This window comes from Cygnus atratus, chromosome 27, assembly GCF_013377495.2.
Source record: "Cygnus atratus isolate AKBS03 ecotype Queensland, Australia chromosome 27, CAtr_DNAZoo_HiC_assembly, whole genome shotgun sequence".
Taxonomy (NCBI): Eukaryota; Metazoa; Chordata; class Aves; order Anseriformes; family Anatidae; genus Cygnus; species Cygnus atratus.
In genome coordinates, this window is record NC_066388.1 from 2,190,469 (window position 1) to 2,208,298 (window position 17,830).

The 17,830-nt window shown below is 64.9% G+C and overlaps 2 protein-coding genes across 4 annotated transcripts in view; both read right to left on the reverse strand.

Moving 5' to 3' along the window:
• BIN3 (bridging integrator 3) overlaps window positions 1-6,293 on the reverse strand; it is a 40,198-nt gene extending 33,905 nt beyond the window's left edge. For 2 of the 3 annotated variants that reach the window (XM_035562832.2, XM_035562831.2), the window contains exons 1-2: window positions 6,235-6,285; window positions 822-971 (exon numbers count right to left, since the gene is read on the reverse strand). Coding sequence is in view for 1 of the 3 variants with exons in the window: in XM_035562830.2 (XP_035418723.1) it covers window positions 6,235-6,242 (8 nt within the window). In the remaining 2 variants the exon portion in view is untranslated. Of the gene's footprint in view, window positions 1-821; window positions 972-6,234 lie in introns of all 3 variants that reach the window. The other variant, XM_035562830.2, reaches the window with a different exon arrangement.
• A 5,904-nt stretch (window positions 6,294-12,197) lies between these two features.
• EGR3 (early growth response 3) lies at window positions 12,198-14,488 on the reverse strand. The gene is made up of 2 exons (XM_035562803.1): window positions 14,335-14,488; window positions 12,198-13,237 (listed from the first exon to the last, which is right to left on the reverse strand). The coding sequence occupies exons 1-2, from the start codon at window positions 14,486-14,488 to the stop codon at window positions 12,198-12,200; spliced, it is 1,194 nt and encodes a 397-aa protein (XP_035418696.1).
• Window positions 14,489-17,830: the final 3,342 nt, after the last annotated feature.

Here is a 17,830-nt window from a genome sequence, read left to right on the forward strand (position 1 = left end):
ATGCGGTGAGAGCTGGCGCCAAAACCGCCCCCAGCCTCCTGCCCCGCGGGCCTCCGGCCTCGGGGCCGCCCGAACCCTTCCCAAATCCCCTAAAATCCCCTAAAACCAGCGGCCGTGCCCTCGGAGCGGGGGAAATCCGGCCCGGCACAGGTGAGGAAGGCAGCCGTGGTTGGAACGAGGGCCTCTCGCACGGCTCCGGCTGCCTCGCTGTGCTACAGGGTGTCCATGGAAACTGCATGCACCGTCCCACCCCGCTCCCCCTGCCTCGGAGGAACTCATGGCAACCGCTCCAAACAGAGCCCTGGATGCGCAAGGAAAAAATTATTCAAACGGCTCGCGCCGGGGGAGACGCTGCGCCAAAGCCTGCCTTCGGTTCCCCCCGCTGAAGCCTCGCGGGAGGCCACGGGCCGGGGAAAGGCACGAGGGGGTGCGGGGAAGCGGGACCCTATAAAATAAGCGCACGGGGACGCGCGCTCCCGCCCGCGAGCGCAGAGGCAAAAAGCCGCCAAAGGGCGCCAGGGTGAGCTCTTGTGGCACGGGGGAGAGGGACGGGGCCGCAAAGGACCCGTTTGGCGTGGGTTTAGGGTCAGCCCCAGGGGTCAGAGCCCCGCTTTCAGCCCGGCCCCGCCGCCGGCAGCGGGGAGAGCCGCGAGCCCTCCGCCGCAGGGCCGCTCGCGTCCCCGCCGCGCGCGCGGTGTCGGCGCTAAGCAAAATCAGAAATAATGTCAGAAATCCACTCTCCCACCCGTTCCGAGATGAGCATGTTAAAAAAAAAAAAAAAAAGTAAAAAAATAAAAAATAAAAAATGATATTTTACTCACCCATCAAAAGAAAATTACTCACGCCAGGCGCGTGGGCGAGCAGAATTTTGCAAGGCTGTTTTAGGCCCTGACTGTGCTACAAAAATATCCATTTTAAGCTTGGTTGTGAAACGCGGTTGTGGCTCAACTAGAACATTGTTTTTCAGCTACCTGTACAAAGGAGACGGGAAAAAAATAATAATTAAGGAATAACCACGCGTTAATCCCGCCGGGGGGGGGGGGGGGGGGGGGGGGCCGCGCTGTCGCCCTCGCGCGGCTCCTGAAGGCCACCCATGGGTGCCCCCCCCGGCACGGGGTGCCTGGGAGGTGTCTGGGAGCCCGATCCCGTCCCATTTTATCCCGTTTTCATCGCCGGATCCCAATTTCTGCTGAAAGCCGGGGAGAACGGGGAAGCGTTGGCACCGACCGCGAGGCGACCGCGGTTCGGGCTCCGAAAGAAAAAAAAAAAAAAAGTCAGTACGGGGTCGCTGGGAAGTGGCAGCGCCTTGGTTTTTCGCACAGCTCCCACCCAGCACGGCCGCAGCACACCTCCAGGAGGCTTAAAACACGCTCAAAAACCCGCGGTGCCGCAGCCCAAATCCAGGAGATTTCAACCACGATTCAAAACCAGCCACTGCCCCTGGGCCACAGCCCAAAGGCGCCTGCTGCTCCCCGATCCCCGTCCTCCCAGCATCCTCCCCGTCACCTCCCAGTGAATTTCCTTTTCGGAGACGCTCCCCCCAGCCCCCTCATCCCCCGTTACGCCCCCAGATATTTCGGACAGCACATTTCCGTCTCCTCCCCGGGGAGCGAAGCACCGCCAGCCCGCACGGCCCCCGACCCTTGGACCCCGACCCCCAGCGCGAGCTCGGCTCAGCCCCAAGACCCCAAAACCCACCCCAAAAGCGCCCCGGGAGACCACGTGCTGAGCGGTGGCTCGCTATCAACCTTTGCTCAATGTGTTTTGTGGGGTTTTTTTTTTCCTGCCCGTTTCTTTTTTCTTTATTTTCTCCTGCTGGTGCAGCGGTGCCGAGCCGTCACGCTGCCGAAAGCCCCCTGCCCGAAGCCACCCAAAAAGGGGAGGTGTCGGCGAGGCTGCCTGCGAGCTGCGGCGGCGTTTGGGCTCGCCGGGTTCCGAGAACCTTAAAAAAAACAAAAAAAAAAAGCAAAAAAAAGCAAAAAAAACCCTTTGGGCTGCCACAAATCCCTCGGGAAAGCCGCGGGAAGCGCAGAAAATCCGCGCAGGGGCGAGCCGCCGGGCTCCGCGGCGCCCCGGGCTCCCCGGCGGGGGGCCGAAAGGAAGGCGGCGAGTTTTGGGCAACGTCTCCTCCGTCCGCGCGCGGCCGCTTCCCGAAACGAGCCTCCTCCTGCTCTAAGCACAGCTCGGCCCAGAAAGGCAGCGCCGCTCCGCCGCCCGGATGCGGGAGCCAGGGGATGGGGGCTTTCACCCGGCTGCCGTCGCCGGGGCCGAGTCTCCCAGGAGCTCTGGAGCGAAGCTTCCCGCTCCCCTCGCGGGAATTAACGCGGTTCCCGGGTTGGCGTGGGGCAGGAACCCGACCTGCCCGAAGCTCGGCTACGAGGAGAGAACGCCAGCGGCGGAGAACGCGTGGCATTTATAAGGCGCCCGGCGCCCCGCTCGCGAACGGCCCCGCCGCCCCTCCAATCCCCGTTTTTTGGCAAAAAAAAAAAAAAAACAAAAAAACGGAAAAAAAAAAAAAAACCACCTCATCGAGGGGGCAGAGGCTGAGGCCGCGGCCTCACGCGCCACTGCCGCCCGCCCGCGCCGCGAGGCTGAGCTGAGGGCGAAGCTCCCGGCCTCGATCCTCCCCGCGGGCACCCAAAACGAGCCCTGCGAGGCCTTCCCGGGCAGGCGCAGGGCTGGGAACCCGACCGACGTCCAGGGAAAGCCAAGTCCGGCTCCGAAAGGAGGAGGAATAAAGCTCAGCGGAGGAGGAGTAACGCTCGGCCTCCCGGCGGGGCGCGCCGGCACCCACGGCGGGCGCTTTTTGCTCTGACACGGGGCACAAGCCCGTCCCGCCGGGCTCCCCAGTCCCCGTGAATAGCTCGATTCATCGGGGGGGGGGGAGCGGGGGCGGCACGAATTAGGGCCCGGCGGGGCCTTGAGGCCGGTTGTGCCCCCGATGGTGTCCTCCGAGCCCCTCGCCGCCGGCGGAGCCGCGAGACGCTCGAGGGCTGGCGTGGGGGAGAAGAAAGAGGAGCCTGATGGCGGGCGCGTAACGGCCCCCCCCCCTTCCTCCTCCTCCTCCTCCTCCTCCTCGCGATGACCTTTTCTTCCTCCCCGGCTAAAGATGAAAAGGAAAAGAAAAAACAAACCAAAAAACCCCGATCTTGCAGCAAAAGGCACGTGCGGCGTGTGCCGAAGCCCCGTTGCTCGGTGAGGCTCGGGAGAGCGCGACGGGGAGAGGAGGCACCGGGAACCGCCCCCCCCCCAAACACCGGGAGCCCGCCCCCCCGGCACCATGGAGCCCCCCCCCCAAGCACCGGGAGCCCCCCCGGGGCACCTCCAGGAGCGATGGAGAGGGGCAGGGGCGGCAGGGGCAGCCCGGGCCGAGGGCAGCCCCTGGGGAGAGCTGCGTTAATCAACCCCGCGTCAATAAACCACGGCCCTTGTACGGCGCGAGGGTTTTTAGGGGTTTTTTAGGGGTTTTTTGGGGTTTTTAACCAAAAGGACGCGTTTTAATAGGTACCCGCCCGGGCGCGGCTGTGTGGCTGAGGTGTATCTCTAGATCCATGGCTTCTCCTGCTCCCAGCCCAAAAAATCTCTCATTTTTTCCCCACCGTGGCCCCCGTCCTTTCCTCTCGGGGCCGCCGCCGCCGCGCTCGGGGCTCATTTCCGCCGCGACTCGCTCCAAACAGGCGACGGGAAGGCAGGAGGCAGCGGGAACGCGGCCGTGGTGTCCGCGCGGACCTTCCGCGGGTGGGAACTCGCGGGGTTCGGGGCTCTGTTCGGTTTTTAAGAAACTGCTTTAAGGGGGTTTCGCTGCCCGTCCCAGGCAGCCGGAGGCCTCGGTCCGTATGGGGCGCCCGGCCGGCGGCACAGCCCCGAGGCTGCACTCACACAGAGCCCGTGTGTTACCCCGCACGTCACCCACCCCGCACATCAGTTACCCTGCACGTTACCCACCCCGCACGTTACCCACCCCGCACGTCAGTTACCCCACAGGTTACCCACCCCGCACGTCAGCTACCCCACAGGTTACCCACCCCGCACGTCAGCTACCCCCGCACGTCAGTTACCCCGCACGTCACCCACCCCGCACGTCACCCACCCCGCACGTCAGTTACCCCGCACGTCAGTTACCCCGCACGTTACCCACCCCGCACGTCAGTTACCCCGCACGTCAGTTACCCCGCACGTCAGTTACCCCGCACGTCAGTTACCCCGCACGTCAGTTACCCCGCACATTACCCACCCCGCACGTTACCCACCCCGCACGTTACCCACCCCGCACGTCAGTTACCCCACAGGTTACCCACCCCGCACATTACCCACCCCGCACATTACCCACCCCGCACGTCAGTTACCCCACAGGTTACCCACCCCGCACGTTACCCACCCCGCACGTTACCCACCCCGCACGTTACCCACCCCGCACGTCAGTTACCCCACAGGTTACCCACCCCGCACGTTACCCACCCCCGCACGTTACCCACCCCGCACGTTACCCACCCCGCACGTTACCCACCCCGCACGTCAGTTACCCCACAGGTTACCCACCCCGCACGTTACCCACCCCGCACGTTACCCACCCCGCACGTTACCCACCCCGCACGTTACCCACCCCGCACGTCAGTTACCCCACAGGTTACCCACCCCGCACATTACCCACCCCACAGGTTACCCACCCCGCACGTTACCCACCCTGCACGTTACCCACCCCGCACGTCACCCACCCCGCACGCCCCGCCCGGTGCCAGTTCCGTGCCCGCACCACCCGCACCCAGGCTGCGGACCCGCACACCTGGTCCATACGGCCGGAGGCCTGCCCCCCCTGCCCACACGTGTCAGCCCCCCCCGTCCATACGTCATTACGGGTCAGCACCCCCCACTCACACATTATTACAGACCAGCCCCCCCAAACCCCGTCACCCCCCCCAGTCCATACAATTTTACGGGTCAGCACCCCTCCCTCACACGTTATTTTACACCAGCCCCCCCATACAATATTACACACCTGCCCCCCCCATACCCTGTCCCCCCCAGTCCATACAATATCACAGGTCAGCACCCCCCCCCCACATTATTATAGAGCAGACCCCCCCCCATACCCTGTCCCCCCCCCCCCCATCCATCCATTATTACAGACCTGCCCCCCCCCCATACCCTGTATCTCCCCCCAGTCCATACAATATTACGGGACAGCACCCCCCACTCACACGTTATTACAGACCAGCCCCCCCCCCCATACCCTGTCACCCCCCCCAGTCCATACATTATTATGGGCCAGCACCCCCCCCATACACTATTATACACCAGCCCCCCCCCATACCCTGCCCCCCCCCATACATTACCACAGACCAGCCCCCCCCATACCCCGTGCCCCCCCCCCAGTCCATACATTATCACAGGTCAGCACCCCCCCCATACATTATTATACACCAGCCCCCCCCCCAAACCCTGCCCCCCCAAACCCTGCCCCCCCCCATACATTACCATAGACCAGCCCCCCCCATACCCCGTGCTCCCCCCAAGTCCATACATTATCACAGGTCAGCACCCCCCCCACACATTATTATACACCAGCCCCCCCCCAAACCCTGCCCCCCCCCATACATTACCACAGACCAGCCCCCCCCATACCCCGTGCCCCCCCCCCCAGTCCATACATTATCACAGGTCAGCACCCCCCCCATACATTATTATACACCAGCCCCCCCCATACCCTGCCCCCCCCAAACCCTGCCCCCCCCCATACATTACCACAGACCAGCCCCCCCCATACCCCGTGCCCCCCCCCCAGTCCATACATTATCACAGGTCAGCACCCCCCCCACACATTATTATACACCAGCCCCCCCCATACCCTGCCCCCCCCAAACCCTGCCCCCCCCCATACATTACCACAGACCAGCCCCCCCCATACCCCGTGCCCCCCCCTAGTCCATACATTATCACAGGTCAACACCCCCCCCATACATTACCACAAGCCAGCCCCCCCCCAAACCTTCCCCCCCCCATTCTCACACACACCCCCAGCCCCCCCCCCAGGTCCCCCCAAACCCCCCTCAAAGCCCCCCCCCCGCTATCACGCCCCCCCAGTAACCCCCCCCCAGTCCCCCTCCACACCCCCAGCTCAGGCCGTGGGGCCCGGCTGGGCCCAGAACGGAGCCCCCGGGACCCCCCCGGACCCCCCGGACCCCTCGGAACCCCCCGGGACCCCCCCGGGACCCCCAGACCCCCCCCCCCGCTCACCAGCTCATGGTCCCCGCCGCTCCCGGAAGTCGCTGCCGCTCGGCCCCGCCCCTTCCGGCCCCGCCGTGACGACGCGGCTCCGGGGAGGGGAGGGGAGGGGAGGGGGGAGGAGTTAACTCTTGCCGTGCCGGGCTGGCTGGTGGGGGGGGTGGGGGGGAGCCCGCGGAGTGACGTCACGGGGAGGTGATGTCACGGGGAGGGTGACGTCACGGGCAGGGTGACGTCACGGGCAGGGTGACGGCATGGTGTTGCTCGGGGGGGGGCTGGGGGAGGGGGGGGTAGAGAGGGGCTGCCGTGGTGGGCTGGTGGGGGTCCCAAATCCCATCCCAGTGGGATCCCGAATCCTGGCCTGGTGGGACCCCGAATCCCATCCCAGTGGGATCCCAAATCCCCTCATGGTGGGACCCCCAAATCCCATCCCAGTGGGATCCCAAATCCCCTCATGGTGGGACCCCCAAATCCCATCCCAGTGGGATCCTAAACGACGTCCTGGTGGGACCCCGAATCCCATCCCAACGGGCTTCCAAATCCCGCCCCGTTGGGCTCCTGAATCTTGTCCTGGTGGGATCCCAAATCCCATCCTGATGGGCCCCGAAACCGGTCCTGGTGGGCTCCCCAGTGTCATCCTGGTGGGCTCCCAAATCCCACACTAATGGGTCCCCAAATCCCGTCTGAATGGGCTCCCAAATCCTGTCCCCTAGGGATCCCATATCCCGTCCTGATGGGCTCCCAAATCCCGTTCTGATGAATTCCTAAATCCTGTCCCAATGAGGTCCTAAATTGTGTCCTGGTGGGCTCCCAAAACCCTTCTGTTGGGCTCCTAAATCCTGTACCAATAACCTCCTAAATCCTCTCCCAATGGGCTCCCAAATCCTGTCCTGGTGGGCTCCTAAATCCTGTCCTGATGGGCTCCCACATCCCATCCTGGTGGGCTTCCAAATCCCACCATGTTGGGCTCCCAAAACCTATCCCGTCGGGCTCCCAAATCCCGTACCGATGGCCTCCTAAATCCCATCCCAACGGGGTCCCAAAAGGGGGAGCGAAAAGCTTCCTGGGGAAAATCCCACGAAGCCCCCCCAGCTGCTCCCAGCCCCCCCCAAAACCAGGCTAGGGGCTGAGCCGGGTGTAAAGATGCTCAGGGTCACCATCCCCCGGGGGTCACCGTCCCCTGGGGGTCACCGTCCCCTGGGGGCTGGGGACGTCCCCCTCCTGGTGCCACCGCCCCAGCGGGTGCAGGATGCGGCCCCCGGTCCCCAGCCACCCCCCCCCCCCCCCCCCCCCCAGAAGGAAAGGCTCCGCTCTGCCAAGCCAGCGACTCCGCACATCAAAATAAGGAGGGGAAAAAGCAAGTGGGAGGAAATTATAGTTTGGGAGTTATTTTCAGAAAGGAAACTGAAAAAAAAAAAATGAAAAAAAAATATCCTCGGTTTCAATACAAAACACGGGAAATTCAGGAAAATAACTTGCAACAGGTTCTGGGGTGGGGGCTGGGGGGGAGGCGGGATGGGGAAATCAGCTCGGCTCTGCCTCCCCCCAGCCTGTGTTAGAATAAAAAATAAAAATAAAAACAAAAAATAAAAAATAAAAGACACAACCCAAACCAACATTTAAAATGGCAAACAGCCCCGTGCAGAGTGACGTGTGCGTGGCCGGGTGTTGGGCCATAAAAAGCCGAGGTGCTGGGGGCACCCAAGGGTGCTGGGGTGAACGGGGCAGGGGCGCAGGGCTGGGGGGACGTCCTGGGCGAGGAGGAGGAGGAGGAGGAGGCAGGGAGGAAGGCTGCTCGGGGCTTGTGGGCCTGCGGAGAGGCTGGGAGCAGGCAGAAAGGGGGAAAAAAAACGAGGAGCGGGAGGGACGGCTGAAGCAGGTTTTGGGGAGAAAAGCAGCAAAAGTGGGGGCTGGAGGCAGGGACGGGGGCGACGGGGAAGCAATGGGGTTTTTGTAGGGTATGGCAAAACCCTCAGCGCTGCCAACCACCGCGTCCCCAGTCCCTCGGTCCCCATGGCCAGCCGGGGACGGAGGCGAAACCCCAAACGGTGTCGGTGCCACCGGGCTGGTGCCGGCACGTGCCCCGGCACGGGGCCACCGGGCAGGGCCCGGCGCCAAGGGTGGCTTTTATCGATTAGCAGCAGGTAAACAGCGCGGTAATTACAGCCGCAGCTGATGCTGCTAAACTGGGAAGGTGTTACCAACACCGGTGAGGACACGGGATTAGCGCAAAGGGAGCGAGGGAGGTGAGACCCGGGCAGGGATTGTGCCCACCAAGGTGGGGACCCCGAGCCGGGATCGTCCTCAGGGGGGATGACCAAAGAAAAGGGGGGTTTTGGAAGGATTTGGGGACGAAGGGTGGGGAAGAGCCCCCGGGAGAGGTGTGCGCGGCGTGGCGTGGGAGCAATTAGGTTCGGGGTGCTGGCAGGGAGGCGACACGAAGGGCAGAGGCTGGGACAAGCGCCCCGTGGCTCCCCGCACGTGTCGGGGAGCGGGGTGCCCTGGCAGAGGTTTTGGGGAGCGCGTTCCCTTCGCCACCTTCGATTAACTCCCTGCTCTTGGTGTGGTCGCTCTGGGCACGTTTCAGGGAGGCGACTCCTTCCCCGTCCTTATTTCTCAACGTGGAGGCTGGAAAGGGCCGGGAAGAGAAGGGAGGACAGATCCACACGGCACCGAGAGGGGCAGGAGATCCGGAAACGACCCGAGCACCTTCTCAAGAAGATTTGCCTCGGCGGTTCTGCCGTCAAGGCAGCAGGAGAGGCCGGGCTGGAGGCCGAGAAGACCCGAGAGCGATCCCACCGCCACCTGTGGCATCGAGAGCTCCAAACACTCCTGGACATGCGTCCTCCAGCCTCGGGGAAGGGGCCTCGGCTCCTGGTGCTCCTCCTCAAGAAGCAATTCCCGTCCCGCGGAGGGCTCCTGAGTTTCGGCGGCGCCTTGCAGAGCCCCGAAGACCCTCGGCGGAGAGCAGCGAGGTGTCGGTGGCCTCCTCGGGAGGCCGGGGCCGCGGCGGAGCAGGGGAAGAAGGCAGCAACTTGTGTCGACGTGACTGGCAAGCCCTTCCCTCCTCCCCAGAACACAGATAGCCCAGAACGGGGATGGAAAGTGCCGTGTTTCCGTAGCAACCAACATTTTCGTGCAAGGTGCTGCACGCACGCCACACGTTTCGCCACCCAAGGGTGCTCCTCACCTTGACGGGTCCCGCCGGGGGGAGGACACTTGCGGGGCAGCGATGGGGCCGCGCTCCCCGGCCGCCGGGACCACGACATCCCGTTGGGGTCGGGGCTGGGAGCGCAGGCCCGGCCCTTTTTCCGCACCGAAAAGCTCCAAAAGCAACACCACAAAGGCTGGGGGCCACCACGGTGCTGGCACCCAAGGGTGCCCCCTCTCGGCCCCGGCCTGATGTCCCCGTGCTCACACCTCTCTGCGGTCACCCAGAGCCGAACCACGCTGGAAATGACCCCCTGGGGACGCAGGATCCGGCCCCACAGAGCGCCCAGGGGCCCCGAAGCCGGTTCCCCGCTGGCCCCGAGGTCCCTTCCCCATCGGGAAGGCCCGGCCAGGTCTCCCCTGAGTCACCAGGAGCCACCCCAAGGCCCAGCCCCGGGTGTCTCCCCGAAATTAAAGGCTCTGAAAACGGCAGTGACTGGAAGAGCCGCCCCGGCCTGGCGGGAGCAGCTCCTCCGGGGCCCGTCTGCAGATGCAAATCAAGGCCAAAGAAGGGAAATCGGGCGGCGTTTTCCATATCCCCGCGTCCCACCACACGTGGGGACCACCGAGGATGACCACGGTGCTGCCAGCGCCCCGGGGGGGGCACCCAGCACCCCGCCTCGTCCCGCTGCGTCTCCCACTTTTCCCTCTTGCCCCTACAGGCGCCGTATCCAAAATCCACGGGTTATTTTTAACAGGGGTGACCCAGCCAGCTCGCAGCACGAAGAAAAGTCCCTCTCCGCTCCGTACCTGCAGCAGTTTGGCCGGCGAGAGGCGGCGGGGGGCATTAAGGGCTGAACCCCCCCCAGATCCTCTTTTCCCCAGCCCTTATCCAGCGGACGCAACCGATCCCTAAATCCGGCTGCAAAATGGTGCCGGGGTCAAAGCCGACGGCGAGCGCCCGCTGCGGGGACCGAGGGCGGCCCACGGGTGGAAAAACCACGCGGGGATGGAGCCGGAGGAGATGGGTCGAGGAGGAAGAGGAGGAGGAGGAGGAGGCGGCGGTGGCGTGGGTCTGGGGGCTCGGATGTCCCCGAGCAGCTGGGGAGGGGGCGCGGGGACGGAGCCGGTCGCCGTCGGGGTCCGAAGCGCCGCTGCTGCTGCCACCGGGCTGTCCTGCGAACAGAACTGAAGGAGAGGGGACTGAGAAAAGGTTGGGTTATTTTTAAAAACCATACCAAAAAAAAAATAATAAAATACAGCACTAGAAAATGTACAAACAGATTTCAAAGTCATCTGTAAAGAGGCACAACGCCTACCATCCTACACATTTCAAGCAAGCCATTTTAACATTCTCCTTACATATTAGAGACTTTTTTTTTTTCCTCCAAACCAATATAGATATTTTTAAGCAAGGTAAAATAAAGATATTTACTACAGAATTTGATTGTCAGCAAACACAATATATTTACTGCATTAGCATTTGCTCACAGTGCAAATGGTACAACAATACATCAGTTCAATATTTCTGATTTTTCCCTTAAAAATGCTGTATGCATTAACTATCATATTTGCATTACAACATGACAAATGAGCAAATGAAATGTGTGTGAAAATTATCACCTTTTCACAATATCAAGCATAATTTTTTTTAACCTTAGTATAAGGTACTATAAATCCAAGAAATAAAAACATCCACAAAATATATTACATCTGGTATGATTTTTTTTTTTCTCTAAGTACTCAACTTTATACAAAAGTCTTTCAAAAAATATCATTCCCTTAGGTTTGTGTGGTTAAACCTGATTGTGTTTTTTGTTCCTTTCAGTTCACATAAATTAGACTGCATTCTTTCTCTTCTCTTTATTTTTTGTAGGTTTTTAATTTTTTTTTTTTCACATGCAGACATCAAACCTGGATAGCACGACCTTTTGGCAACAAAGATTTTTTAAGTCATTATTATTTTTGCTTAGTTTAGCTTAAATGTCTGAGCACAGTTTTATTAAAACAAAAGAAGAAAAAAATCAGAGCAGTCATGCAATGACATGCACATACCAGAAGGAGAAAGGAAAAAAAAATAAAATAGAGGACTAATTGATTCTTCTCCTCCGTAGTTGGTTTGTTTTAAAGTGACCAAATAAAATAAAATAAAAATATCTCACATTATAAAAAGTATTCAGCAAAATACTGGTTTGTTTTTTTTTTTTTTTCTGCATTTCTGTAAAGAATTTCCCTTCTGCTGGAGAGAAAAAGAAAAAAAAAAAAAAAAAAAGGAAAAGAACAGAAAAGGAACAAGCTGCTGCCGGGACAGCTCCGTGCCGCCCCCAGCACCTTCTCGCCAGCCCAGCAGCAGCCGCCCAGCGCCCGGGAGCTCGCCCCCCGCCGCTGCAGCCCGCTTACCTCCGCCGCCGAGCCGGGGGCTCGGGTGGGAAAAGCACGCGTGGGGCAGGACCCCGCCGGGGCTGGCTGCCCGGGCACCCAAGGGTGCCGTGGCGCCGCTCGCCGGGCCCTGCTGGGCTGGCTCCCAGCGGGTGGGATCCGTGCGGTGCCGACCCCCGAGGGCAGCCCGGCTGCGGGGCTCGGGGCTGAGCGGGTGCGGGCGCCGGGAGCGCGGCCACCGTGCTCCCGAGAGGCTCGGAGCCGGGTGGTGGGGTCGGATCCGGAGCAGGACCCCGGGCAGCCTGGGTGCAGGATCCGTCGGATCCGGCCCACGGGGGTCCGGGCAAGCATCCCGATGGCGGGGACGGGGGCACGGGGGCAACCGGGACGCCGGCGAAGCCCTGATCCATCCGGCACCAGTGCAAAGGGTGTCACCGCGCCGTGCCTCAGGCGCACGTGGTGACGGCGGGGGCGAGGGCGACGGGGGGCGAGGTGGTGGCGGCGGCGGCGGTGGGGGGCGCGGCGGGGGGCGGCCCGGCCGAGCCCTTCTCGGCCTTCTTCTCCTTCTGCTTGAGGTGGATCTTGGCGTGCCGCTTGCGCTCGTCGGAGCGGGCAAACTTGCGGCCGCAGAACTCGCAGGCGAAGGGCTTCTCGCCGGTGTGGGTGCGGATGTGGGTGGTGAGGTGGTCGCTGCGGCTGAAGCTCCGCATGCAGATGCGGCACTGGAAGGGCTTGTGGCCCGTGTGGATGCGGAGGTGGCGGGTGAGCTCGTCGGAGCGGGAGAAGCGGCGGTCGCAGCCCTCGGCGGGGCAGGCGTGGGGCCGCTCGTGGAGCGGCGTCTTGCTGGGCCGGTTGGGGTACTTGCGGGGCCGGATGGGTTTGAGGGTGAGCGGCGGCTGCGGCAGCCCCCCGAAGCCCGGGTGGATCTGCTTGTCCTTGAAGGCCTTGATGGTCTCCAGCGGGGTGATGGGGGGCGGGTTGACGCGGATGGGGTCCAAGCTCTGGAAGGGTTTGTGCTCCGTGATGGTGCCCATGTCGTTGGGGTGGTGGTAGAGGTTATAGTCTGGGATCATGGGGAAGAGGTTGCTGTCCAAGGCGGGCTTGGCCGCCTGGTAATCCTGGGGGGAGTAGGTGAGGCCGGGGTTGCTCTGGGGGTCGTGGAAGGAGACGGGCTCCGGGTAGAGGTCACTGCAGGAGGAGTAGGGCGGCAGCGCGGGGTACATCTGGTCCACGTCGCCCTGCGGCGGCCCCATGCTGCCCGCCGAGCTCTGCGTGCTGGTGAGCGCGCCCGAGGACGGCGGCACCCCCAGGATGCCGGCGCTCATCAGGCTGATGATGTTGTCCTGGCACCAGTTGGAGGGCGAGTCGAAGGCGAATTTCCCCAGGTAGGTCACAGTCTTGTTGCCCGGGGCGGGCTGAAAAGTCCCCGAATAGGACAATTCCTGGCTGGCTTTTTCGTTCGCTAAGCCAATGTCCATAACATTATCTGCAGAGCGGGGGAGAGAAGCGGGGCACGGTGAGCCGGGCGGGCCGCAGCGGTGCTGGGGAGCGGGGATGCGGCGAGCCGAGCCCCCCTAAGCCCCCCCAGCTCTGCGGGTCGCCCCCCACCCTCTTCTTCCTCGCTCTTCCCCCCCCTCTCCAGGGCAACCGGCGCGGCGGCGGCTCGGCTCTCCGTGCGCTGCGGCGCTCGCTGCGGAGGGTCCCGGGGAACGGAGCCGGGCGGCCGCCCCCCGCCGCCCCCCCCCCCCCCCGCCGCGGCTCCGGGCTGCCGGGGCCGCCCCCCCGGCGCTGGGGGGGGGACGGGGGAAGGAGGGGAGGTACCTGCGGCTACAGGTAGGCTCCCACCCCGGCAGCCCCGGGCATCCTCCCCGCCGACAGCGCCGGGCACTCCGCGGAGCACCCCCCGCGATGGGGGGGGGGGGGGGGGGGGGGGGGGGGGGGGGGGGGGGGGGGGGGGCACCGACGCCGTTACCAACTTGGCCCCGCGCAAGGAGGAACGCGAGCGACTTTCAGCCCGGCTCGGCTCGGCACGGCCCCGGCGCCCGGAGGCAGCGGGGTGATCCGGGGGGGGGGGGGGGCTCCCCCCCCTCGCTGCCTCTCACCTTGCGGGCCCCCCCCGGCGCCCCCACCTCGCCCCCAAGGCGCTCCGGGGGGGACCCCACGGCACGGCCACGCGTGTCCGCGGGGGGGGGTCCCGCTCCGCCAGCGGGGCCGGGGAGTGGGCTCCAGCTGCCGGGAGGGGGGGTCCTGCCGGCCGCGTTCCCCCCCCCCCCCCCCTCCATCCTCCCCCCGGAGCCGGAGCCCGGCCGCTGTCCCCGTACCTGCGGCGGCGGCTCGGCGGCAGCGCTGCGCGGAGCCCTGCGGCAGGGGAGGCAGCGATCGCGCGGAGCCGGGGCGAGGAAAGGGGTGGGTGGGCGCGGGGGGGGGGGGGGTTGGGGGGGCCGCTCCCCAGCCCCGGCGCTTCCCCTTCCCTCCGAGGCTCCATGCCAGCCCGCACACGGCGTCCTCCTCCTCCTCCTCCTCCTCCTCCCTCCTCCTCCTCCTCCTCGCCCCACCGCCTCCCCGCCTGCCTTCCCCCTTTACCTGCAGCCATCTGGTTGTAGTGAGCCACCGAGTCGCTGCTGCCGGAGAAGATGTTCAAAGAGTTGGGGATCTCCTCCGGGTACAGATTGTCAGGCAATTGGTTCAGCAAAGTGTTCATGGTCCCCGGCAGCTTCTCCAGTAGTTTGCCTGTCATAGCACTGGAGGAAAAGGCAGGCTCACCGCGGCTCCGAGCTCCGCTCCGGAGGCGACAACATCCGAGTGGCAAATCCGGGCGAGGGCGAGCATGCAAAGGGAGGAAAGTTTGGGGCGGGGGGGGGGGGGTGGGGGGGGAGGCTGCGAAATTGGGGGGCGAGGGGGGGGGGGGGGGCGTGGGCCGGGGGGGTGGTCCCGGGTGTGGGGGGGGGGGGTCCCGCCGGTGTTTCCTCGAGGGGAGGGGGCGATCCGGTGGGCAGCTGCGGCCGTGGGAGGATTTTTAACCCCTCCGCTCGCTCCTCGCTTTGCTCCGCTCCCGGCCCCTCTCGCAGGTTCCTCGCTGCTGCTCGACTGCTCCGCCGGGGACTCCTCAGCCCATTTATCCGGGCGGCGGGAGCGCTCCGTGACGTAGCTGCCCATATATGGACAGACAAAGCCGCGCCGAGGCCGAGACGTCACAATGGAAGCTCCGCACAATGGAACATTAGAAAGCAGGAAGCGGGGCCGGCGCGCGGCGGGGAACGGGCTGGCGGCAGCGGGAAGCGGGCACCGGGCACCGGGTACCATGCACAGGGCACCGGGCACCGGGCGTCCTGCACCGGGCACCGGGAACCGGGCATCGGGGTGTCCTGCACCGGGCATCACGCACCGGGCACAATGCACCGGGCATCACGCACCGGGCACCGGAAACCGGACACCGGGGTGTCCTGCAGCGGGCACCGGGCGTCCTGCAGCGGGCACCGGGCATCGTGCACCGGGCACCATGCACCGGGAAGCGGGCGTCAGACACCGTACACTGGGCACGGGGAACCGGGCACCGGGCATCATGCACCGGGAACCGGGCACCGGACGTCCTTTCCAGGGCGTCCTGCACCGGGCACCGGGAACCTTGCACTGGGCACCATGCACCGGGCACCTTGCACCGGGAACCGGGCATCCTACACCGGGCATCCTGCACCGGGCACCGGGCATCTTTCACCAGGCATCACGCACCGGGCGTCACGCACCGGGAACCGGGCACCGTGTACCGGGAACCGGGCACCCTCCACCGGGAACCGGGCACCGTGCACCGTGGACCCCTGCACCGGGCACCTTTCTCCCGGGTACCGGGCGGCCCCGGGAGCTGTGCGGTGCCCATCGCCCCGCCGATGATGCTCGGAGCCTGGGGCTCCGCTGTAATGGGGGGGCGGGGGGGGGGGGGGGAGGAGCAGCTGGGGACGGGGGGGGGGGGGGGGGGAAGCGCCCCCAGACCCATCCCAAAAGTGAACCGGGCCGGGGGGCGCGCAGGGGAACCCCACAGGGTGGGAAGGGCAGAATGGGGGAGGGGGGGGGGGGCAGTGGGGGTCCCCGGAGCTCCCCCCCCCGGGGTGATGGGGAGCGAGGGGCAGCACCGAGCTGCCCCCTCCCCATCCACCCCGGGTCCCCTGGGGAGGGAAGCAGCGCCCCGGCTGCTCGCAAACAGGTAACACTTGTTGGTCGCCTGCGATTTTTAACCTCGCCTCTCTTTCCCCCCCCCCCCCCAACCCCCCCCCCAGCTTTGAAAGTTTGGCACTTCCAAGGCGTCGGTAATTAGGTGGTTTCGTGCGAAGTGTGCCAGCTGATGCTATCTGGGAAAACAACAAAAAAAAAAAAAGAAAGAAAGAAAAAAAAAACAAAACCAAAAACCCCTCCGAGTTATACAGCGAGTGCACGGCAAAACGCTGGGTTGCAAGAGCTCCGCTTGCCCAACTCCTTGCAGGGCCGGCTCGGCCGTGGGAGCTGCGGGGAGAGCCGCAGCTCGAGGGGGGACCCAGCCGGGGGGGGGGGGGCACGGGGGGGCACGGGGGGGGGGGGTGGGTAGGGCAGGAGGCTGCCCCTGCTGCGAGGCTCTGGGCTCGCGCCCGGAGGTGCCGGCAGGATTCGACCTCTTGGGGGTTGGGGGGGGGTGGTTTGGGGGGGGGGGGGGGGGCGTGGGGGCTGCAGGGGTGAGGGGGGGATGAGCCCTGGGGGGGGCGTGGGTGAGGGCTTGGGGGGGGGGGGGGGGTCACGCTTGCTCTGTTTTGTACAGGGCCCTGCAGTTAATGCCAGTGGAAGGGCCCCAAATCCATTGAGCCCCCCCCCAATCCGTTGAAGCCCCCCCCCCCCATATAACACAGTGACACCCGTTTCTTGCAGGACCCTGCTTTCGTTGGAAGCCACCGCATCACTTGTAGAGCCCCCCCCCCCCCTTATGGAGAGCTCCCTACCCCTTTGGAGACCCCCCCACCCTTTGTAAAGCCCCCCACCCTTTACAGAGCCCCTCGCCCTTTCCAAAGCCCCCCACTCCTTCACACAGCCCCCCACTCTTTACAGAACCCCCCCCATCCTTTGCAAAGCCCCCCACCCCTTTGCAGAGCCCCCCCCCTTTGCAGAACCCCCCACCCCTTGCAGAGCCCCCCCATCCCTTTCAGAGCCCCCCCCCATCTTTTGCAGAGCCCCCCACAACTATGGAGAGCCCCCCACCTTTTCCAGAGCCCCCCCATCCCTTGGGAGAGCCCCCCCCCATCCTTTTGCACAGCCCCCCCACCCTTTACAGCGCCCCCCCCTCCTTTTCAACCCCCCCCGCCCCTTTTTAACCCCCCCCCACCCTTTGCAGCGCCCCCCCCACCCTTTGCATCCCGCTTCCCACGCCCTGCCCCCCCCCCCCCCCCATCCTTCACAGGGCACCCCCCCTCCATTTACACCCCCCCCCCCCTTTACTCCCCCCCCGCCCTTCCCCCCCCCTACGCCCGCAGCCCTCACCCCGCGGCCCCCCCCCCCCCCCGCCACCCCGCCCCTCGGCCCGGCGCGGCCCGGGGGAGCGCGGCGGCGGCTGCGGGGTTGGAAAGGGGGTGGGGGGGACAAGGAGCCGGGGGGGGGGGAAAACGGGGCGGCGGCGGGCGGGCGGCCGAGGGGAAGCGCCATACAAGGTCTGGATCCGGCCCCGCCTCCGCTGCCTTCTTTGGCCGCCGGTTCCGGTGCCCCCGGCGCGGAGCGGCGCTGGGGAGGTGCGGAGCGGCCCCGGCCCCACGGCGGCACGGGGTTGGGGGGGGGGGGGTGGGGAAGGGCCCTGCACCCCGCTGCACCACCACCCCCCCCCCAACACACACACACACACACCCCAGGAGGTTTTAAAGGGGGTCCCCAAACCGAGCATCCCCCCCCCACACACCCCCCCCACACCCCGGGTCCCCATCCCCAGCATCCCCGCGGCGCGTTCCCACGCTCCAGCAGCCTCGGAGGGGGGGGCCGCGGAGGGGTCCCCGGTGCGCCCCCGCTGCTCCGCGGGCGTGGGGGCAAAGCAGAGCCGGAACACCCCCCCCCCCCCCCCCCCCCTTAAACAGCA